At 34.8% G+C, this 25,393-nt stretch overlaps 1 protein-coding gene across 3 annotated transcripts in view; it reads left to right on the forward strand.

Annotated features, from left to right (window-relative positions):
- Window positions 1–25,393, forward strand: part of PPM1A (protein phosphatase, Mg2+/Mn2+ dependent 1A) — a 43,444-nt gene that overhangs the window by 13,085 nt on the left and 4,966 nt on the right. For 2 of the 3 annotated variants that reach the window (XM_061182639.1, XM_061182637.1), the window contains exons 2-3: window positions 19,392–20,245; window positions 22,622–22,739. In XM_061182639.1, the coding sequence (XP_061038622.1) occupies window positions 19,412–20,245; window positions 22,622–22,739 (952 nt within the window). In that variant the 5' untranslated portion in view covers window positions 19,392–19,411. Of the gene's footprint in view, window positions 1–16,589; window positions 16,644–19,391; window positions 20,246–22,621; window positions 22,740–25,393 lie in introns of those variants that run through there. The other variant, XM_061182638.1, reaches the window with a different exon arrangement.

Here is a 25,393-nt window from a genome sequence, read left to right on the forward strand (position 1 = left end):
AGGGACAAAGAGCAAGAATAGAAATGGTATAAAATTTTCGAGGAGACTTAATTTGTGGGCAGAAGAAGAATAAAACTTGGAGGTTGCTTAGAAGAGAGTAAGACCTAGAGGGAAGAAACAGAAGGCAAAAATGTTATAATATATTAGAAGATAAGAAGATAAGTGAAATATAGAAAATTTTCAGTTCTGAATTTTAGTCATATGTCTGTGAAGCACAAATGATGAATCCATTTTCTGATGAGGTGTAATGCCCTTATTTTCTTTCCAAAAATTTGTAGGAATTTTGAAGCTGAGCCATAGTCATATGTTTCTTTTGGGTTATTTGAAGATCCTCAGGTTTGAACCTGTGCAGACTCAGAAAATCCTATCACCTTGGGATTATTCTTTAGAGAAATCCCAGAGAAAATAAAAATGGCACTGTGCCCCTGGGCTTTCTGAACTGGAGGGGCAGAATCCTATTCTGGGTGCTACCATATTGGGCTGCTTCAGAGTTCCAGAATTAGCCAGAGAATGGCACTAATTGAGAAATTGCTACTGCCAAAGAAAATCTTGATTTGTTAGAGGTACCTTCTGGTTGGATTAGAATTGTTAGTGAGATTTTAGGGATACTCAGTAAAATTGCCCCCAGAGATCTTGAATCCCACGTATAGCTTTTAAAGTCAGTAAAGTCCTATAATAAGCAAACTGGAAATTTGGGGGGAGGGGAGTGCACACTAATGGGAACTCTTAGTACCTATATTTGACCACTTGGATGATATGTTTAAAATCCGATATTCAGCTCCTTATCAGAAATATGCCTACAATGTTTTATATATACATTTTTAAGGAACAGCTGATGAAGATAGGTTACATTTTCTTTAGAACAGCTGAGATTTATTATTTAACAGGTAAAATGTGTTATCTAATTTAAGTGAATGTTTTAAGTACTGGAAACCAAGTTTACAAAATATGTGTATAATTTGCTTTAATAACAAGCATTCCTTTATTTACAAAAGAACTCCTCTATATATAATCTATGACTGTTTATTAGATTATTTATATTGTAGAAAGAGAAGCTTAAGAGTACTTGTTGATTTGACTGACTATAAGATTGAGCTTTATTACAAGAATATTTAACCAGAGAAACCTGTGAAAATATTTTTGGTCTTGAGGAAGATTGGAGGAATGTTCTAGAGGAATGTTCTTGGCCCTGTGAACTGCAAACTAATGGACTATATAAGAAACTTCTATCTCTAACTAAATAAAGATGTGAAAATTTAAAGATTGCTATGATTTAAGTATATTTAGAAAATATGAGATACCAGAGGAGCATTTGTTAAATGAAATTAAGCCTCACTGTATAGTGTAAGGTACCATTATTTTGCTGGTGTCTTCTGATTCTCTCAGTGGAATAGATGTTGGTAATAGGGTCTAGAGAACTCTACAACTTCTGTGTTCCAGGGAGTTGGCATGAACAGAGATTAGTTAGTATTTCCTGGGCTTCCAGGAGCACTGCAATGTCCAGGTCTTAAATTTCTTAGCGCCTACATCTGTGGACTGTTTATGCTACTTACTGTTGTTGGAGAATTTAGTTTTTTTTGTTTTTTTAAAAATTTTATTTATTTATTTATTTATGGCTGTGTTGGGTCTTCGTTTCTGTGCAAGGGCTTTCTCTAGTTTCGGCAAGCGGGGGCCACTCCTCATCGCGGTGCGCGGGCCTCTCACTATCGCGGCCTCTCTTGTTGCGGAGCACAGGCTCCAGATGCGCAGGCTCAGTAGTTGTGGCTCACGGACCTAGTTGCGCCGCGGCATGTGGGATCCTCCCAGACCAGGGCTCGAACCCGTGTCCCCTGCATTGGCAGGCGGATTCTCAACCACTGCGCCACCAGGAAAGCCCCTAGTATTCTTTTTCACCTTCCTCTTTCTCTCATACTTTGGTTGTAGGTTTTTTGAAGTGAACGTAATTTTTTAAATTTCCTCAACTCAATGAGCTAATTTACTGCATTTATTTATAATCTGTTTAAGTCATCCTTTGAGTTTTTAATATCAACGATTTTTTTACTTTGATTTCTTTTTTTAATTTTATTGAAGTATAGTTGATTTACAATGTTGTGTTAATTTCTGCTATACAGCAAAGTGACTCAGTTGTACATATATATTCTTTTTCATATTCTTTTCCATTATGGTTTATCAAAGGATATTGAATATAGTTCCCTGTGCTATACGGTAGGACCTTGTTGTTTATCCATCCTATATATAATATTTTCATCTGCTAATCCCAATCTCCCAATCCTTCCCAACCCCCACCCCACCTCCCCCTTGGCAGCCACAAGTCTGTTCTCTATGTCTGTGAGTCTCTTTCTGTTTCGTAGATATGTTCATGTCATATTTTAGATTCCACGTATAAGTGATATCATACGGTATTTGTCTTTCTCTTTCTGACTTTTCGCTTAGTATGATAATCTCTGGGTCCATCCATCTTTTGTAAACACATCCATGTTTGCAATAATGCAAATGGCATTATTTCTTTTTAATGGCTGAGTAATATTCCATTGTATACAATATACCACGTCTTCTTTATCCATTCATCTGTTGATGGACATTTAGGTTGTTTCCCTGTCTTGGCTATTGTAAATAGTGCTGCTATGAACATAGGGGTGCATGTATCTTTTTGAATTATAGTTTTGTCTGGGTATATGCCCGGGAGTGGAATTGCTGGATCATATGGCAACTCTATTTTTAGTTTTTTGAGGGACCTCCATACTGTTTTCCATAGTGGCTGCACCAATTTACATTTCCACCCAATTAAAAAAACAATTTTTTAAAATTTCCAAATGTGGCATTTAATTCTTTCCCAGTTTGCCTGGTAATTTTTAAATAATTTCTTATTTCTCATTTTTCTGTTTTTTTTTAAACCTTATTAAATGTTTCATACATAGTTATTTTATGTCTTATATTCATTAATTCTAATATCTGAAGTCCTAATGAGACAGGAAGGAAGGGGGCAGGGCACAATCATTAAAAACAGGATACCACGAAAACTGGTTAGAACCTAGTTGGCCCAAGATGGTGGAAGATTCAACTTCCAGTAGACCTTGAGTTTCATTATACACTCATTGTAATACATTAGCATGCTAAATGACACACCCACGGGTGCCATGACAGTTCCCAGGCTGACCATAAAAGGCCAAAAAGTGGGTGGTGCCCCAATTCCTAGAAATATCTGCCCCTTGTCCAAGATAGTTAGGATATTCCTTCCACCTGTTAGCCTATGAAATTACCCAACCCATAAATACTAGCCACCCCCACACCTCTCGCCTTTTGAGACGGACCGCATTCTCTCTGTGGAATTTGTATCTCCCAGCACAGCTCTCACTTTCCTAGAGGACCCCATGCCCTGGGGCTGCCTTTCTCGCCCTCCAAGACAGCCCACACTCTGTCTATGGAGTGTGTATCTCTCTAAATAAATCTGCTTTCAGGCTCACTCTTGAATTCTTTCCTGTGCAAAGTCAAGGACCCTCACTTGGCGGCCCGTCCCAGGGACTCACTCAAGATCTGGGACATGACCATCTTCTTGCACCCCATTTTTTCCTACACCACCAAGGGAGTATTTGTTATATGTTAACTCCTACTCATGGCAACTTGTTTCCTTGTATATTTGATTTTTTTTATGAGCTTACATTTGATTAAACACCAAACATTCCTCCATCATGTGTATAATTGCCTACAATTTTATTTCTCCTTTTTGTAGCATAAATTTCATTTCCTTGTTTATAGTTAATACCTAATTTAATCAGCCACTATATTTTAGCAGTTTTTGAACTTATTGTTCCTTGTATCTCACTCTTGGATTCACCTTTCTTCTTGCTAAAGTATATCCTTTAGTAATTTTTTTAGCAACAGAGTATGGCTTGTAAATGTCCTTAGTTTTTGTCTGAAAGTATATTTTACACAGTACATTTTTTTTTCTTTGCAAATAAAAATTCTTGATTAATAGTTTTTTTCCCGCTTCCTATCAGCACCCTCAAGATATTATTTCATTGTTTTATGAAACTTGGCAAACTTGGAACTCCGAGAAGTCTGTTCTCTACCTAATTGTTATGCCTTTGTATGTAATTTTTTCCTCTGGTAGTTTTTAAAAAGATTCCTTTTCCGTATCCTGTCACCACTATTTACTGTGTGACCTTGGGCAGGTTCTCAACAGAGATAATGAAATGGTATCTGTATTATAGGGGTTGTTGTGATGATTGTATTAATAGATGTAAAGCATTTAGAGCCCTGCATATTTCAAGTATGATATAAATGTTAGTATTTTTTATTTGTTTGTTTTACCATACTTGATGTTCTGAACACATTCCCATGGTATGCCTAGGTATGTGTATGTTGTGTTATCTGTAAGCACTCTTTGAAATAGATTGTTGATCTGAAGTTCAGTTCTAGGAAATTCCTTAGCCTTTATATCTTCGAATATTGCTTTTTTAGTAATCATTCTTAATCTCTGTGTTTTGTTCTAGGCAGTTCCTAGGTACATTTTCCAATTTACTAATTCACACTTTGACTTTGTTCAGCTACTTTATGTGGCCTCGGTTGCTTTTATTTCTCAGTGAATACTTTCTCATGTTCAGGTTCTCTCTCTCTCACTCTCACTCATTGCCACCTATTCTGGTTTGACTTCTGCTGTTACCCTTTAACCCCCTTCTTGTCTGTTGTTCTTTTTAGCTTTGGAAGGATCCTAAACATACACATTTTAAGTTATTTTCTGATTGCTACTTTTTCTTCTAGATGGAATTCCTACAATTTTTGATGTTTGTTGGCTGTCCATCTTAGTTTAGTTGTCCTGGTATGTTTTGGAGTTTGGTTTCATATTAGATAGAATTTTTTTGTTTTCTTTCTTTTCACCCTTCTTATCCAGTGTTTTTTGCATGCACCTTTACCTTGGCTCTGGGGTGCCCAGTCTGAAACCATGTCTTATATTAGAGGCTTGGTTCCCCTGATTCTTGATAACATCAGGATCAGGCTTATCTCTCCAAGAAGTACAGACTTAAAGAAGGTGTGTGCTTCTGTTGAAGGAGCACGTAATTTCATTTAAACTAAATTCCCTGGCAATGGCTAGTAAGTAGCTTTTCCCTCCCCCTTTTACAAGCAAGAGAGCCCCTCCACCACAGGCATTCGTTTCAGTGAGGCTGGTTTCTATCCCAGCCTTGCATGGGGGCATTTTTAGTTCTGTTACTATCCCTACAGGATGTGGACTTCTGTGCATCTCTGTTACTTGAGCCCGGGAGAGTCACAGTTTCAGTTTCACCAAGTGCTTTGTATTTCAGGAGTTTATCTTTAGCAGGTGGCTTGGTCTTCTTAATTTTCTGTTTTATAGTAATGTATTTTAAAAATACATTTGAAACAGAGGAACACTTCAAAGTGTGAATATACAAAACCATTTTAATGGAAGTCATCATTTAAAATTAATGTATTATATATCATACATAGCCTTCAGAAAGGTACCAGGTTGCTCTCCTATGTACGAGAAGTATATTTTTTTACTCCTTTGCCAATAGTGGGCATTATAAATTTTTGATCTTTGATAAAGTAATGTGTGAAAAATAAGTTTATTTTTAATGGCTAGTGAGATTCGTCATTGCTCCATATATTTATTGGCCACTTGCATTCTTTTATGAATTTCATTGTCTGTTCGTGTTCTTTGTCCATTTCTTCTCCTTTAAAGTGTTCATTTTGTTGTCTTATAAGACTTTTGTTATTTTGGGAATATTAACTTTATCATATATATTTGCTTTTCAGGCTTATGAGCTTTGTTTTATAGTGCAGAAGTTTTATTTCTCTGGAGTTACTTTTTATTCCTTTGGAGTCAGTCAGTCTTTTCCTTTTTGCCATTGTGTCATACTTAGAAAGTCCTTTCCTACCATAAGATTATAGAAATATTTGCCTAGATGTACTTGTATGATTTTATTGTTAGTATTTCAAACTTAAATCTTTAATCACCTGGTGTTTTTTTAAAGATCCGCAATAGGGATTCAGCTTTCCTCCATGGGAGGGCAGGAGTGGAATAGGCCAGCCGTTCTAACACCAATTATTGAATTTTTGTTCCTGCAGCTCTCTTTCTGGAGTCTTGGTTCTATTCCACTGATCCGTTTATCCTGCAGTAGTATTTCCTCTTAAATACCATAATTTGAAATTGTTTTAATATTAGGTATGGCAAATTCTCATGTTTTTTAGAATGTTTTGGCTGTTCTCATACATTTAATCTTTCATATGAATTTTGGAATCATTTCATCAAGGTCTGGGAACAAAAAGACCCAGTTGTGATTATATTGAATTTATTATTAATAAAGGGATGAAAAATGTCTTTACAATATTGAATCTTCCTATCTCAGAAAAAAGAATGTCTTGTATTCTGAGGCTCTTAAAGGTGATGAATATTTCTTGTTAATTATTCAGATATACCTCTGTTGACATTTTTATTTTCTAAATGATTATTATTGTTAATAGTTTTCTTATATGATTTGTTTTAGTCACATAACCTTCTTGAACTTTTTCTTCTAACAGTGTTTTACATTTTTGAGTTTGCCATCACATAGTCGTTATCTGCAAGTAATAATCTGATCTCATAACTTTATGCTTTTTTTTTTAATGTGACTGCATTGATCAGTATTTCTAGACATTGCTAAATAATAGAGATACGAGCAGGTATCCTTGTTCTTGTTTCTTTCTTGGGAATTGTTCTAATCACTATGCTTCCTTTCTGGCTTGAAATATGTATTATCGTATCATAGCCTATGCAGAGACGATCATATGGTTTTTCTCCTTTTAACTTTTAAAGAGGTGACTTATATTAATGGGTTGCCGAATGTATTTAAATTCCTAAAATGAACCCTACTTGGTAACTTGTAAGTAACTAGCGTTACTTGTCTTTATTCTGTAATATATGGTTATATTTTACTTGGGGTTTTTTGCATCTGTATTAATGAATGTGTTTGGACTATAGTTTTATTTTTTTAGTGCTATCTTTGTCAAATTTTACGTCAGGATTGTGTATGTTTATAAAAAGTGGTAAGTTTTTTTCTCTGTTCTTTAGGTAGTTTAAGTAATTTGGGAGTTACATGTTCTTTTAAGGCTTAAAACATCTTGGTTGTGAAATTGTCTTGCCTGATGCACTTTTATTTTTAATAACTTTATTTTGAAAACAATTCAGACTTACAGAAAATATAAAAAAAAGAATACAGTGAACTTCCATATTTACCAAATGACCGATTGTTAACATTTTGCCACATTTTTTTATAAACTCTTTTTTTCCCTCTATGTGCACACATGCATATTCTCTTTGCTCACACAAATACATATAAGCCAGCGCACAATCACACATTCCACTTGGTTGTCACATTTTTTTGGTCTTTAACCTCGAATTGTTCTTCAGCCTTTTTGCTTTTTGTTTCTCGTGAGCCCTGGAGCTTTTTCTAAAGATAGTTCTTTGATAACTTTCTCATTTTGTTCCAGAGTTACTGGTCTTTATTCCGTCACTCCTTGGCCCCCCAAAAGAAAATTGGTGATTTGTTTTCCTAGAGCATTGTCAATTTCCTTCATATTTTCATATTTACTGACAAAGAATTATACAGTGTGTTTTATAAAAAACAAAACAAAAAACACCTACCTGTGAGGTGAGTTTAGCCTGTTTGGTTTCTAAGTTTGAATTGTAGTTTTTCTCAATTAGGCTAACTAGTGGTTTACCTATTTTAATCATTTTTCTCTCATGTAATTATCATATTTACCTTAATTTTTCATAACATATTCCTTCAGCTTTCCTTAGGTTTTGTGTGCATGTGTGTGGTTGTTTTTACTTCTTGAATTGAATATTTAGTATACTGGCCTTCACTTTTTTACTAAGAAAGTATGAGTTTCCATGAATAAGATTTGGTTACATCTCATAGAATTTGATATGAGATTTTTCTTATTATTATCGTTTCTAAATATTTTGTAACTGTAAAAATATACAAACTCAATGCAAAGTTGATTAGAAGCATGCCTTTTAAAGCAATTTCCAGATGTTTGAAGTTTTCTTCTTTATTGTTACCAGTATCTACTGTTTGTTGTATTAAAGTCAGATAATATGGTATCATTTGTTTCCTTTCTTTTTCTTTCTTTTATTTGGTCCCCAAGGTGAGGTGGGTGGGAGTGCATTAGGAAAAGCTATAAAGCTTTTGTTTTTCAATATACAATCCAATAAATGTTTGAGCTTTAATTAGTGTTTTTAAGTGTGTTTGAACACAATACATAGTTTTGATTTCAGCATATAGTGTTTTTGATAGGTTTGCTATGAATTATCTGGCATAAAAATATTTAGCACATAAAATTTGTAAGTTAAATTATAATTTTAGACAACACCCTCATCAATTAAAAAAAGATACCCATCCTCGTTATTGCTTTACTCCTTATGCTTGCCTTTGTCTGATATTAAAATTGCAACCCTTGGTTTCTTTTTGGTTATATTTGCTTAGTATATTTTGCCCACCCCAAAGCCCTATATACTAGGACAACTCCATTATTGAGTTTCTTGTTTTGATTAATCTCTTGATAGCATTAATCTGTCTTTAAACAGATTTTTCAGAAATGGTACATGTATGATATACTTCTTTAGTGCTGGCATATTTGATAATATCTTTCTATTATCTTCATAATAAATGCCAACTTTGCTGGGTCTAGATTTCTTGGAATATACCCCTTTACCCTCAACATTTATAGGTATTAGTTCATTATTGCCTGTCATCTGACATCGCAAAGAAGTTTGAGGCCAGCCTGGTTTGTTTTTGTTTTTATTTTTTGGCATGTTTTATTTGTCGAAATTCTCATATTTTTTTTTCTTTTTCTTTTTTTTTAATATTTTAATTTTATTGGAGTATAGTTGATTTATAATGTTGTGTTAGTTTCAGGTGTACAGCAGAGTGATTCAGTTATACATATACATATAGTCATTCCTTTTTAGATTTTTTTCTCATATAGGTTATCACAGAATATTGAGTAGAGTTCCCTATGCTACACAGTAGGTCCTTGTTGGTTATCTATATTTAGTAGTGTGTGTGTGTTCATCCCAAGCTTTCAATTTATCCCTCCCCTAAATTCTTATATTCTTGAAATTCATTATCTTCACCAGATTATGCTGTGGTATTTGTCAGTTTCTACTAAAATTATCTAGTACTTGATGAATGCCTTGAATCATCAAGTTCAAATTTTCTCTCAGTTTAGGATTAATTTCTTCTTTCTTTGAGGTTTAATTTCTCTTCCATTATTTGATTTTCATTTTACAGTGTACTAATAAACTGTTGAATCTACAGTGTGTGTGTCTTTAATCTAACTTTTACCTCTTTATTCTTACTATCTGCATACTGGATGATTTTTCTTATTTTGGATTTTACTTCTTGTAAATTGTTTTCTATAAGTTCTTCTCATTATTGCTTTTCATGTTATTTAAAATAATACAATAATGTTTTATCTCTTAAATTTCATTCCTTAGCTCTGTTAATACTTGTTATACTCTAGTTTCTGATTTTTCATACACACTTATTCTTTTACAGTTCTGGAGGTCACAAGTCCAAAATCAGTTTCATTGAGCCTGCAGGAATGTGCTCAATCTGGAGGCTTTAGGGGGAAAATGCATTCCCTTCCTTTTCCAGCTTCTGGTGGCTGTCAGTATTCTTTGGATTATAGCCACATCACTGTAATCTTCAAGGCCAGCATCTTCAGATCTCTTTCTGCTCTGTCTTCACATCACCTTCTCTTCTGTGTGTGTCATATTTTCTTCTGCCTCTATAATGGCACTTGTGATTGCATTTAGCGACCCCAGTATAACCCCAGATATTCTCCACCAACCCCCCCAATCCGAAGTTTCTTAAGTTAATCACATCTACACAGACTCTTTTTTCCAAATGAGGTAATGTTTTTGTGATTAAGACCTGATGTCTTTGGGAGCCATTATTCAGTCTACTACAGGTATTGATTGCTGCTTTGGGATGAGGTGGCCACATTAGTGAAAGATCAGATTAGAGTAAATCCTCATGGATTGTATGCTGTTAAAATCACAGGTATTGTCCTCTTTACCAAATGATGCAAACTCAGATGCCGTGGTGGAAAAGTGGATGAAATGGTCTAGATATGGTCAGTAAGGAGTAGTGGGGACTCTGGAGAATGCATGTTGCTTGGGGAGAGGAACTAACAATATATGTGAAGGTCAAATTCAGGCTACCAATTTGTAGTCCTTTTTTTTTTAATTTTTTTTTTTTTAATTTTTATTTATTTATGGCTGTGTTGGGTCTTCGTCTCTGTGCGAGGGCTTTCTCCAGTCGTGGCAAGCGGGGGCCGCTCTTCATCGCGGTGCGCGGGCCTCTCACTATCGCGGCCTCTCATCTTGCGGAGCACAGGCTCCAGACGCGCAGGCTCAGTAATTGTGGCTCACGGGCCCAGTTGCTCCGCGGCACGTGGGATCCTCCCAGACCAGGGCCCGAACCCGTGTGCCCTGCATTGGCAGGCAGACCCTCAACCACTGCGCCACCAGGGAAGCCCTACCAATTTGTAGTCTTAGTTGGTAGCTGCTTTTTTCTTTTTTCCTTCTTTAAAAGTTGACTTTTCTGTAGTAAAATAATCTTATTTATCTCATAATCTTCATCTTGGTATTGAGAATAAGTTTTTTTTTTTTTTGAGAATAAGTTTTTAAATGGGAATTCATTAGCTTGATTTTAGACTAAAGTATTAATTTACTAATGCCATTTATGTAGGTATTCCTAAAACTTTAATCTTCTCACTTAATTTCTTATACATTTCTCAGAACAATTACCTTGTTAATTAATCAAGGTTGATTATTTATCAGTAAGGAAAGTTAGATATTAAGCTAAAGGACTTGTCCAAAGTCACATATTGGATAGATCTGTAACTTTTAAGTTTAGTCTTATGAAAGATTTTTTGTTTTTTTTGTTTGTTTTTTGATTTATATGTGCTTTGCTGTTGATGTGAGAATAATTATAAAGACATGAGAGTGTCTCCCTAGTGTTAAATTGGATAATTGGGCCACCTCCCAAGTTCTTTTACTTTATATATTGGGATTTTGTTTTTATAGATCAGTATTTTTAAGAAGGTTCTTATTCTGTAATGTTATTAAAAAGTTAAACTAATGACAAGTCTTAGAGATGAACTTAATAGTTTTAAAACATAATAGATGTTTGCTTGTTTGGAATTTTTTCTTGAATTTTCCATAAAGTATGAGTATATGCTTTGAGTCCTTATATATCTTTTTTTTTTGAGTCCTTATATATCTTAAAATGTCTTTCCCCCTATACACATGAATAATAGTTTGGATGATTATGTAATTAACCGTAACTCTTAGAACTCTGTTTATTCTCTACTTTAGGATTCAGTTTTACAGTTGGCAATGGCTGATACTAATTTGATACTCTTTCCTTTGAAGATTACCCAAGATTTTCCTAGAAGCTTATGTTAGTTTTTTTTTTTTCTTTTCCTTGAATTTCTTCAGTTGTGGGTAAATAGGGGTGGGTTTTTAGCAATTAATCCTCCTAGATATTCAGCGAGCTTTGTAAGTTTGAAGACATCTACTGAGGGAAAAATTTATTTCTTTGATTATAGCTTCTCTGTTTTCTCCATCAGAAAGTCTTATTTTTGTATGTTTATATTTATTCCCTGGGTGTACTCATTCTGTTACCAAATTTTTATTATTTGCATCTGCTTTTTCTTTTGAGCTAATTCATTCAGCAAGTGTTTATTGAAGGTCTACTGTGCTAGGGGAATCCAGAGTATTCAAAGAAGGCTCTCCTGAAGACCTGATACTTGAGTTAATAATCTGAAGAATGAGTATGAATTGGCTAGAGTAAGAGAGGAAGGAATAGCTTTTTATAGAGGAAGTGGCATTTGTTTATGTTATTTGGAGGAAGGGGACATGACAAGTACTAGGTACTGTAAGAAAGCCCTTACGGTTGGAGTAGAGAATGTTATTGGGGCGGCGCATTATGAAGTAAGGTAAGTCTGGAGAAGGTTGATGGGCGCCTGACTACTCAGGGCTTTCATGTGAGCCATATTAAGCAGTTCATTATCCCCCCAAAGAGAGGAAAGCCATTGAATGACTTTTAGTATAGAAGTGATACAGTGAGATTTGTATTATATTATCTTTTTTCTTCCAGTTTTATTGAGATATAATTGACATACAGCACTGTGTAAGTTTAAGGTATACAGCATAGTGAGTTGACCTACATACATCATGAAGTGATTACCACAGTAAATTTAGTTGAACATCCGTCATCTCATGTAGGTACAAAAAAAAAGAGAAAAAAATTTTTTTTCTTGTGATGAGAACTCTTAGGATTTACTATCTTAAAAACATAAATATAACATACAGCAGTGTTAATTATATTAGTCACATTGTGCCTTACATCCCTAGTACTTATTTATCTTGTAACTGTTAAGGTTGTACCATTTAACTACCTTCATCCATTTAATTCCCTTTCCCACCACCCCTGGTAACCACAAATCTGATGTCTTTTTCTATGAGTTTGTTTTTTGTTCTTTGGGTTTTTTGTTTTGTTTGAAGTATAATTGATCTACAACACTATGTTAGTTGCTGGTGCACAACATAGTGACTTGATATTTCTGTAGATTACAAAATGATCACTGAAATTCATATTTTGAAAAGTTTACTAAGGTTGCAGTTTGTAGAATGAATTGGAGGGAGGCCAGCATGCATGTGAAGAGACAAAATAGGAGGCTGGTATAGAATAATGCATTGAAAGATGATGGTAGCTTGAAGACTATGGTGTTAGAGAAAAAACTGGGCAGATTTGAGAATACTTAAGAAGTAGAATCCATGGAATTTGATGTTGGACTGATGGGAGATAAAGTAGAAAGAGGTATCAAATGATACCTCTGAATGATGAATGATAGTGCCATTCACTCGCAAAAGCCATGAAAGAAAAAAAAAAAGAAGAAAAAAAGATATGAAAGAGTACCTTGGGAGCTAGCATAGAGTGAGAAGAGGGCCTAGGTCTAAGCCTTGAATGCTAATATTTAATGGCTTGAGAGATGAGGATGGGCCTGCAAATAAGACAAGGATGGAAAAGCTAGGGTAAGAGGAAAGCTAGGAGTGTGTAGCATCTTGAAAAGCCAATGGGAAGAGTGTTTCAAAGAGTATTGTGTTGAATGCTGCTGTGAGCAGTCAGACAAGGGCTAAAATGTCCATTGGATTAAGCTTGGAGGAGCTTGTTTTGATGGAATGGCCAGACAACAGTTTGGAGCATCAACACTTTTTTTAAAAGACTTTGAACTGTAGAGGAAAGAAAGAGGCAGAAGGTAGCTAGAGGGGAATGAGTCACCTAAAGACTTTTTTTTTTTAATTAATTAATTAATTAATTAATTAATTATTTTTGGCTGTGTTGGGTCTCCGCTGCTGTGCACCGGCTTTCTCCAGTTGTGGCGAGCAGGGGCTACTCTTCCTTGCGGTGCGTGGGCCTCCCACTGCAGTGGCCTCCCCTGCTGCAGAGCACGGGCTCTAGGCGTGCGGGCTTCAGCAGTTGTGGCTCGCGGGCTCTAGAGCGCAGGCTCAGTAGTTGTGGCTCACGGGCCCAGTTGCTCCGCGGCATGTGGGATCCTCCCAGACCAGGGCCCGAACCCGTGTCCCCTGCATTGGCAGGCGGATTCCCAACCACTGCGCCACCAGGGAAGCCCAAGACTTATTTTTAATGGATGACATTTGAGTCTTTAAAAGTTGTACTCCAATAGAAAGGGGGAGGTTGAATATAAAGGAGTGAAAGAGAAGAATAATGTTATTATTCCTGGGAAGACATACAAGTCGTGTAAGATTCCTTTGAAGCATGGGCTCCAAAGCTCTAACAGAGGGATTTAACTTAAGTGAGAGGACATAGAGTACTCTGTTATAACAGAAAGGTATGAGGATAGGATGGGTACCAACATGGGTGGGTTTGTATGTTTGGAATCAAGATGAGGAAAGACCTGAGTTCTAAAAGAATTCCTCAAAGTGATGTCATTATTGTTTTGTTTTGTTTATTGTTTTAACTGTGGTATCTATTTGGCTATTCATTGTCTCTTTTGAAAATTTTAGTTCAGTAATTGTTTTTCGTTTCCATGAACCTACTTTCAGAGTGGTTTGTTTGCTTTTTTTGTTTTTGCTTTGGTTGACAGCTTGCAGTTGTTTCATTCATTCAATGTCATCTCATAAATTGATGGGTGTTTTCTAGTTTGGAGCTAATGAATACTGAGCTCACCCACCCACCCCCAATCCCCACCTTTAATTTCTGAATCTTTAAAAATACATCCTCTTAGTTTTCTTTGCTCATTATTATATTTTATTTAGCTCGCGTATTTGAAATTGGCATTGCCAGAAATTGCAGTTAGTTCACTGTTGTTTTCTATTAGTCTCGGACAAAAAATAAAAGTTGGATTTCTTGCTTTTCTTCCTTTCTTTTCTCTTCTTCTTTACCTTTCCTTCCCTCCTCTTTTTTTGGTCATTTACCTTTGGTAGTTTAGAACACAAATTATGTAGAGTAGGCAGAGGAAGAAATGACACTAAAAGAAGTTTCTGCTTTCTTCGGTGACCATCTTCCATGTCTGTCTGCCTTGTGTGTTGTCTTTTTAAAAGCCTACATTTTTAGATTTCCATTACTTCATTTGCAGATATACAGGATGGCTTGTGTAGGAGAATTAGAGTGTTAATCCAGAAACCTAGGTCCTTTTCTCAGGCTTAGTGCTGAACTAGCTTTTTGACCTTGGGCAAGTCATTCTGTTTCTCTGTACCGTCTCATTTGTAAAATAGGTTTAGACAGATCATTTCTACATTTTGGCTCTGATTATTTATACGTTACCAAAATCAAATTTGTAAATATAAATGTGATTGTTTTTGTAATGATTAGAAATTTCAGACTCCAAATGGGAGAAAAATTACCCAAGATTGATCTTTTTTTCTCCTCAGATTGTGTAAAATTTTGTTCATGTGCTTATGTATCATTACCATAGATAACTTTGAGATGGTTGCCTTGGATTACAAAATATAATTTATGAATTACCATGTTTCATAGCTTGGGAAGTTAAAAGTAGTTTATGTAGCCTAGATTATCCTTTGCAGAGACATGTGGCCACAAGGACTTTGTGCTTCTTCTCTGAACCCCATCTATGCAATAAATTGCTTAGAATTCTATTGTTCAGTAAGTGTGCATTCCAGAGGTCAGCTGACCATTTGTCCTCATCTTTGACAGTCTATTCATACATAAGCATTAGTGGGCAATGTAGGGTATACCAAAGGTTTGGTAGTAGTAGAGAGTTCACTCCTCACTGCAAATGACTTCAATGTTGCCATGTTATACACTGCAACCAGTGCTGCTAACTGGTATTCCATTTTTTCCCTTTTCCCCCAAGAAGCTTCAAGTCTCTCTTGCTATATAGTTTTTTTGCCTCTGGATTTCCCCCCACCTTTAGATTTCTTATTTCTTTTGGAGGTCTAGTCCAGATTTTCCTCCCCAGTTTTTATAATCAAACCTATCTCAGTGCTCATCAAACAAAGGTCCTTCAGTTAGCAGCATCTACCCTCCTTCAAATGCTTGTTTAGCAGTGATCTTTTGTTATGTGAGTATATCTTTTGATCCTTAACCCCTTACTTACATATCTGATCAAAGTAGTGTTTCTCAGAAAAAGTAGGGCTTGCTGTAAGAAGAATTCTGATATCAATTACTAAGAGAATATAATTTTCTCAACATTGTTTACATAGTCTATTTTGTCCTCTGTTAATGGAGCAACCGGGGCGTTCTGTATTATACTATGTGTCCATAGGTAAACAGAAAAGAACCCTGTAGTGTTTTAGTCTTCAATTTTTTACTAAAGGACTCTGCCAGAATTGTCAGTTTAATAACTCTTGTTTCATGGCTAATATGGTGCTTAGGGATCTTAACAGTGGAATGAATATATAGAGCTTTTTTTTAACTTGGGGTAATTCTGAGTGGATTAAACCAAATGACCAGGTTCAAGACTCTTGTTGTGATTGTGAGATCGGTTTTACTTAATAAAAAGCAGTGGCTGAACTTTAATGAATACTTCCTGACTCAGCCTTAGGATTTTTCAATTTGGGAGTTTGTTTGGTTTTAAAAGACAAAAATGGTCACCAAATTTTCTGATTATATCAAAGATGAATTCAGTCTTGTGATTGTCATAGTACTTTGTATTGAAATGTTCAGATCATCTGATAATGCTAGTGTTGTGATCAGACCCAGCATGTGCTCAGAGTAGATTTAACACTAGGTGAGAACTAGAATTTCTCTCAGAAACTAACTTAAACTTTCATGGGCAAACTGAATCGCCTTGGGATTTACTGTTTGTAGATACATGCCAATTTAATAACTTGACTAAATAAAATACTCTTTAGTAGTCCACTTATGGAAAATGACTATGTATTTTTTAAAAGTAAAAATTATTTACTTATAGATACTTATAGTATGTCATAGTATTTATAAGTATGACATACTTATAAGTACTATGTCATAGTATTTATAAGTAAATAATTTCTGATAACTATTATTTTTGTATAACTATCTGCTGTATTTTGTAGCTATAGTTGGCTGCTTCACCAGGCTTCTACAAATTATTCAGAATCCCAGGAGGTAAGATTTCTGAATCACCTATTTTCAGTATGTAAAAGTCCAGACACAAAATTATTTGCCCTTGACTATATTTTTGCATTTGCAGTAGAGCTGGACCTAAAATTTTATCAGATGATTGACTTGGTTTGTTACATTTTTATATTTCTAATATATATTTTTCAAAAGTTGGGGTTTTTATTTTTTTAGAAAGCATACCCTGTTTATCTTCAAAGAATTATTTGTTTGGTAGTTTCATATATATATGTATATATATATATCTCTCTGGAAAATAACTACTGGACTTTTCTATAAAAGGGAGAGTAAGATCCCTGTTAGGTAATATCAGAATCTAGATGTGTTGTGTATGTGGGAATGTAGTCATAATTAAATAGTTTCCATTTGCTGAGTTCCTCATTTTTGCTCTACTCTATGTGGCTACTTTGCAGCCATTACCTCATTTAAACTTTGCAGCAACATTCAGAGGTAAGTATTAATATATGCCCATTATACAGATGACGAATGCTAGATTAGTGGTATCAAGTGACTTAAGTATACAGTTGTCCCTCAGTATTCGCAGGGATTGGTTCCAGGAGCCCCCATGGATACCAGAATGTGTGGATGCTCAAGTCCCTTCTATAAAATAGCATAGTACAGTGAATACGGTGGGCCCTCCATATCCATGGATGTGAAACCAGAAGATATGGAGGGCGGACTGTAACACCTCCCACCTCTCCTTTAGCCTACCTAAAGGAATTGAGGTACAGAGATGAGGCAACTTGCTGTTGACCTTCAGCAGATGACTTAACCTCACCATGGCTTAATCATCTTCTATCTACCTATCTATCTAGGCTTTCCATCTAATCTTTACAACAGATACACAGATGCCTAGGTTCCAACCCTACTGTGGAAACTCTGGGTTTTTTAATCTTAACTTTTCAAAAGGTCCACAGATAATTCTTTTGTACAGCCATGACTGAGACCATTGCTGTAGTAGTAAATGGTGCTTTAGAGCCAGGCAGGCTTGAATTAGAGGCCTGACTCCCCTCAACTTGTCTGATGAGTGACGTTGGCCAGGTTCTTTAGTCACCCTAAAGTTCATCTATAAATTGAAGATAATATTGTTACCTACTTTAGAGTGTTGTTGAGAATGACTTCAGGTAACAGTTGTAAAACACTTATCAGAGTGATTTAGAATTCATCTTAAACATTGTCTGCTATTAAGGTATCATTACTATTGTATCTTTTGTTTAATCAAAACACTCACCCTTGCCATATTGTGTATCAACTTGGTGTCAGAAAGGTAATTTGATGAATACCACCATAAGGAATGAATAATGGCTAGTTTTCATTATTTAACCTCCATTAGTGGAATTGTAATAGGACACAGACAAGCAGGCAGGAGATCATTTTATCATACCAATCAGCCAGACTTCTCTGCTGTGTACTAGTTTGGCCCTCGTAGGATAGAGAAGGAGGGAGAGGTTGCCGGGAAACTGTTTCCTTTCTGAGTTGTTTTTCTTCTTCCTTTCTCTCTCCCAGCTTCTTCTCAGAGCTTAGCATCACTAGCATCATCAATCCCCTGATCTCCTAAGTGCATCCTGATTTACCTGGGTACTTTTCCCCACTCCTTCCCATCTCGCCTTCACCTCCATTAAATCTCATTGTATCCTTCTTTCAGATTGCATTAAATTGTGACTCATTTGATGACTTGGACCCCAAGTCTCCACATTCTAGGCCATTACTCAAGTAAAGGCCAACTGTCTTCCTGCCTTGTGTAAGCTCATTCCAGACCAGGGGTTTTAGCTTTTGATTATTGGGAAAGGATTAGATAGCTAGGCTTTCAGGCTTGTTCACAGTGCTGTCCTAGACCTTTTGATCTCCTTTTCGTTTATACCAAATGGTTATAGAGTACCATATGATGATACGTGTTATTACCACTAGATTAGGTTACAGTAGATGAATTTTGTTATATCTACATATGACAGTCTTTGTTATATGTATGTATAATTGCTTTGCAACTTGAAAATTGAGGCTGAACCACTTACAGTAATCTAATAACTTATTGGCTTATCAGAGACTGAAAAACCTATGGAAAAGGTAGAATTTGAGCTAGACGTTAAAGGATGGGTATACTTATTTCTATAAGTAAGGAGGAAGGGAATTGAGTCCTCCTTCTTAAGGGAAGGAGCATGCAAATTTGGATCATTGTGAGTTGATCTTTTTCTACTTTTTCAGAGAGTTGATGTAGTAGGAGTAAAACTAGATATTTGGAGTCAAACTTTGGAAAATCCTGAATGTTCAACTAAGATGTTTGAATTAGTAGGCTTTTGGTATGTCCTGTGAATTCATTTATTTGTTTTTTCTTGATTAATATATACATACAACTTAGTTCTGAGATTCCCTAAGAGATTCACATATTCAGTGCATCCTTAACCACTTGACATGGTTCATGTAAGCTGATGGCCACTGCCAAGTCTCTTTTCTATTTCAAGTACTTGTTCCTTGGGGAGAGTGTCAGATCAGCTACTTTTATCATGATGCTTTAGTTCTCTCTGCCTGTTGTACATTCTGAGCTGTGCCTGATCAGCCTTTCCCCCAATTCTTCCTTGTTAATCATCAGGTTCCAAGTCAGCAGTGAGTGCTTATCACAAGAGTTGTGAATTCTTATTTAAAGCTTTCTTTGTATTTCCTTCACTCTTAAAAAGGTTGTTGGATATGTAGTTTGTTTATAAGATAGTTATTAACTTTCCTGTTTCTCTTCCTTTGCAGACCTAGAGGATCAAGACATAATGGGAGCATTTTTAGACAAACCAAAGATGGAAAAACATAATGCCCAGGGGCAGGGTAATGGGTTGCGATATGGGCTAAGCAGCATGCAAGGCTGGCGAGTTGAAATGGAGGACGCACATACGGCTGTGATCGGTTTGCCAAGTGGACTTGAAACATGGTCATTCTTTGCTGTGTATGATGGGCATGCTGGTTCTCAGGTTGCCAAATACTGCTGTGAGCATTTGTTAGATCACATCACCAATAACCAGGATTTTAAAGGGTCTACAGGAGCACCTTCTGTGGAAAATGTAAAGAATGGAATCAGAACAGGTTTTCTGGAGATTGATGAACATATGAGAGTTATGTCAGAGAAGAAACATGGTGCTGATAGAAGTGGGTCAACAGCTGTGGGTGTCTTAATTTCTCCTCAACATACTTATTTCATTAACTGTGGAGACTCAAGAGGTTTACTTTGTAGGAACAGGAAAGTTTACTTCTTCACACAAGATCACAAACCAAGTAATCCGCTGGAAAAAGAACGAATTCAGAATGCAGGTGGTTCTGTAATGATTCAGCGTGTGAATGGCTCTCTGGCTGTGTCGAGGGCACTTGGGGACTTTGACTACAAATGTGTCCATGGAAAAGGTCCTACAGAGCAGCTTGTGTCACCAGAGCCTGAAGTCCATGATATTGAAAGATCTGAAGAAGATGATCAGTTCATTATTCTTGCATGTGATGGTATTTGGGATGTCATGGGAAATGAAGAGCTCTGTGATTTTGTAAGATCCAGACTTGAAGTCACTGATGACCTTGAGAAAGTTTGCAATGAAGTAGTCGACACCTGTTTGTATAAGGTAGCTAGACTTTTTTTTTTTTTTTAGATGAAATGATTTTATGTCATCTTAATTACTACTCTAGTATGTAATCATCTTAGAACCTATAGTACTCAGAAATAAGTTTTTGGTACAATTGCAGGATACTTTTCATCAATTATGAAAATAACATAGGAATACTTCTTAGAAATAAGTTACGCGGTTACCAAAAATGCAAGGGTTATAATCTGAACGTTTAGTCTTTTAGTAACCAAGACTACTTGAGCTTTTTAATATTGTGGAATTTTATCAAAGGTAAAAAGACTGTATCATGTTTTAAAGAAGGGAATGGGGAGGGTTAAGCCTCAGTGTCTATATATGAAAAGCATTTTAGAATTTTAATATTTTATTTTTACCATGTGATATCTCAGTACATTTATGGAAATACTTTGAGACTATGGTCTAATGAATCTGTAGCACCAACAGAGGATTTAGTGATCATTTGGTGTGATGTAATAGAAATAGCCTTGGACATGGAGTCAGAGGAACTTGGTATGAGACTGTGTATGACTTCAGGTAAGCTATTTAAATTGTCTGGAAAATCAGTTCTTTAATTGTTTAAAAAAGAGAGAGAAAGAGAGAGATTATTACCCTGTCTCATGGGGTTGTCAGGATGATCAAATGGGATCGTGTATATAGATGAGCAAGAGAAGGCTCTGCGGACTTAAGAGTCAGACCTGGAATCAAATTTTAACCTCTGTTACTTTTGTACTCTATAGTCTTGAACAAATTGTTCCACCTCTCTCAGCTATTGAATCGAGAAAATAGTATCTTAACTCATAAGACTGTTGGGGAATTAAATTAATGAGCTAATGTATACATATGAAGTACCTAGTTTTAGCAAACAGTGTGTGCTTGATACATGCTCCTCCCTTTTCTAGAAAAGTTAAAAATGTTACACAATTTACTTCTTTAGTTGCAGCGCTAAGACTAGAATCCAAGTCCTTGACTTAGGTCCAGTGTTCTTTACACCACAGTTCTATTTTGTCAATAATGCTCATTAACTAATTCTTTGTGTTTGTTTGTTTAACAAATGGTGATTTTATAAAACTCTTCTGAGGCTGTATATTTGATGTCCTTTTAAAACTCAGAAATAGAAAGTCAACATAATATTCTTTGTGGTTTTATATGCACAACTGCCAGCTGTACTTAAAATCTTAATTAAAAATCAGGTTTATGTAACATCCAACACAAATCAAGTTTATGTAACATCCAACACATGTTAAAAAAATCAATAGAGCAACAACTTGATAGTACACACTATTGTTGTTAATTTCTGAATTTGGGGGGAACCAAACAAGGATGCTTATGTTCTTTATCCCTTTTAGTATAAAAAAGGGACAAAGTAGCATTCATTTGTTAGGTTTATTCTGTAGCACTTGAGAGTTAAATACTTGTTAACTAAATTAAAAGCTGTTTTCTTGAGAGACTTGGTCGGATTCAGATATTAGTAAATTATGACTCAGATTCTACTTTATCTCTTCTGCATTATGCTCTATTTTAGAAATTGTTCAGTATCTTATCATTTGCCTCATTTTTATACAATTTTCCCCAATATTTTAAATATTAAATTCTTTGTATTGTTTGCTTAAATTAATGGTATAACTTCAATTTTCCCATATAGGGGAATTAAATACTTAAAATTTTAGAACTCCAGTTGCTAATAGGAAGAGGAAGTCTGATTTTTGGGGAGGCCAAAATTGATTCAAGTATTTTAATTATAGCATTTTGAATATCTAGGTGCCTTTAAAAATGAATGTACTTCCTAAAAGTTAAACCTTTTTTTTAAATTATGAAAGTTAAAAGCTGGTTTATAAACTTTATGTATGTAGTTTTACTTCTAATTCCATATTTCTACTTACTATGAAGCAAATTAATTAGCCCCATAATTTATTTTAAATGTAAATTTGTCAAAAAAAAAGTAAATTTGTCAAGTATATGTGTAACTACAGATCAAATCATGTTGTAAAGAATATCACTAGAATTTTCTATCTTGTTGAATTGAATGAATGTATGTGTGTATGTGTATTTGTATTAGGTATCACTTCATGTTAAGTAGGCCACCAGTAAATGTTCAGAAATATTTGTTTTATAGAACTTTAAACTCTATTGCAACAATCATTTTTTTTAATCTGTAGTGTTTCTCTCCTGTCTTTTAAAGTATTGGTTATTCTGTATACCATATGTACAATATATGTATTGGGGGTGCCCCTCCACATGTGCATATATATTTTTCTCTCCTTAAAAACAATATATATTTTCACAAGAACAAGTATAATTGGCATGACTGTAAAGGTTCTCAAAGCTTTGAAGAGCAAAAAGAAAACAAAATATTTTCTCAAACTTTTTTCTTCCCAGGGAAGTCGAGACAACATGAGTGTGATATTGATCTGTTTTCCAAATGCACCCAAAGTATCGCCAGAAGCAGTGAAGAAGGAGGCAGAGTTGGACAAGTACCTGGAAAGCAGAGTAGAAGGTGGATCATTTAACAAAAAATAAGTAGCTTTATTAAAGAAAAACCTCAACATAATCAAACTTTAACATTTTAGCTTTTAGACCTTTACATGCCTTTGACATTTAGTGTACAAAAGTGCGAAAGGGCATTTCTGTAGTAGCTGTTTAGATATTTGTTATTGTCCTATCACAGTTATATTAGAAATAGCAACTCAGATGGCCCAGTACATTCTGTTCAGGATACTTTTGTTTAAAAAGGCTAAAGTGTTGTGTGCTTTCAAATTCTTGATGAATTCATTGGCATGAACAATTTTATGCCAGGGAAGTCTAATTTGTGGTTTATTTAATTATAAACAGATTTTTTATGATGGTGATAATTTGAATACCATTTTTCTGTGTAAAGCTGTGTGTATGAATTTTAAGATCTTTGGGACTTTTAAAAAAATAACTTGAAGATCATAGCCTGGTTATTATCAACTTCCATGTGCCACAGCTTTTAAAAATTTATTTTAAACTGTTCCAAAGCTTCTTGCCTAAGCCATAAACTGCCTCACCTAGACAATGTAAACCTGAATAGAAGACATACCTGGCATATATCTCTACCTGGCAGAAATATAAATGCTGAATAAAATCAAGAAATAAGTTGGGAATTACAGAAGTGTATTTGTCATAATTCTGCAAATTACTTTGAGACAATTAGAAAGGTATTTGTAACTCTCAAGTGTAATGCCTTTAAATATTTGAAAAACTCTTAAATGATCATTGATGCAGCTACTATTTGCCATAAATATTAAGTCTCCCCAGAGAATTCCAGTTTACTGCATATATGCAATAAGCATGTAGATTATGCAGTTTCTTTAAGCAGAAAAATTTGACATGCCAATAATAGTGTTAAAATGCATTTTTGGCTCCTAATGTCATTACTTTGCACGTTAAAGACCTTTAATAGCATGTAAACATTGATACACTATACACTATTATATCCTGTGCCTGCATTATTAAAATTAATATGCACTTTAATTTTGTTTTCTCCCTTTTTACTGTTTGATACCAATTATAATTAGTCTGATACTAGAATCATGGTTGGTTTTGAGTTTTCAGTACTGTCTGGAGCTGCTATTTTGTTTTTATTTCTCTCCCCTACTTGATAGTGATATATCTAGTATGTGTATATAGTATTTAGTATTTAATTCACTGGACATACTATTCAGTGAGTTTGTTTCCTCACTGTTTCCAGGGGTCTTGGAAATTTTTTGTTTTAAGTGATTCATTTCAATATGTTATCAGTGAGATAAAATATTTAGAATGCTACCAAGTCATAGCACATTGGTTCAAACTGCTGGTTAGTGGAAAAATATGAAACCTGAAGAAGAATATGTATTGGGATATGTTGATATTTAATATATTGGCACTTTAACCTGAGTGTACATGTTTTCTTACCAATTTAAAGAAATAATTAGTTTTATTTACTATGAAATGGGGTCAAATTTTAGAAATGAATTGCTATTTTTTTCTCTTTAGTGTGCACTCTTAAGTTTTTGATGCAATTCTAAATAATTGCTTTAGATAAGTAATTTTATGTTACAATATTAAGTTTTATATTGCTTATTATCAAGTAAGAATTGCCACCTGAACAGACTTTACATTAATACTCAATATTTTTGGTATGTTGAAGTGTTATTATACTTGTACTGTTCAACTGGAGATTATTATGTCATAAATTAAATACAGTATTATTTACTGAGGTAGATTTGATGAGACTGCATCTAGTTAAATATTACAGTAATTAAAACCACTACTATATTTAAAAACATAGAAAGAATGTAACTATTTGCATTGTAAAAGTTGTTATATGTCTTAAAAAGTGATAAATACTGCAATCAGCTTCCAAAACAGGCACTGAATACCTTTTTCTTTTTTTCTTTCTTTAAATACATGCCTTCACTAAATTGCTGTGACCTATTAAACCTCATTTTATTTGCTTTGAGTACTTTTGGCTTCTCTGTCCACACCACAGAAAAGGACAAAGGCTTTTTAGCTCTCCTCCTATGATATTCTAAATACTTGACTCTCTAGGGTTGTGAAAAGATTCAGCTCATAATTTAAACCATACCACTTAAGGTCGTGGTCCTTCTAAGCCATTTTAAGAGGATACTTGTGTCATGTATGTATTTTTATTTGCTACTGACTGCCCAAGCTTTAAAGTTGCTAATTTGGAGAAAACTGATAGAATCCCTCAGACTTGGTGGAGGGGCGGGGGGCAGAATATGTTTATACATGAGTTTGTGGAACATAGATATTCTGTACATATATATTCCTTAATAAAAGCATTCAGTCTTTTTACAATTCTAATTAAAATGTATAGTCCAAGAGCAATTAAAGGAATATTTCTTAAAATTTCTTTTTCTTTATTTTTTAAAGCAGAAAGAAGCAAGGCTAGTGTAGTATTACTGGTCAGATAGTTTAAGTGTATTGTCCCATGTGGAATAGGAGATATAACTGTTTTTAAAGTCTTATATTATTTTTTTAAAGAATTTGTCTTCCTGTAATTTTCTTCACAATTAAAATATCCTAATTTTTATATTTTAACAAAGGAGATGTATGAAACATCAAATATAGATGATTCAAGGTAATGTTTTTAGACCTGAAACCATCATTGATTGAATTTATCATCAG

Source organism: Eubalaena glacialis, chromosome 2, assembly GCF_028564815.1.
Source record: "Eubalaena glacialis isolate mEubGla1 chromosome 2, mEubGla1.1.hap2.+ XY, whole genome shotgun sequence".
NCBI lineage: Eukaryota > Metazoa > Chordata > Mammalia > Artiodactyla > Balaenidae > Eubalaena > Eubalaena glacialis.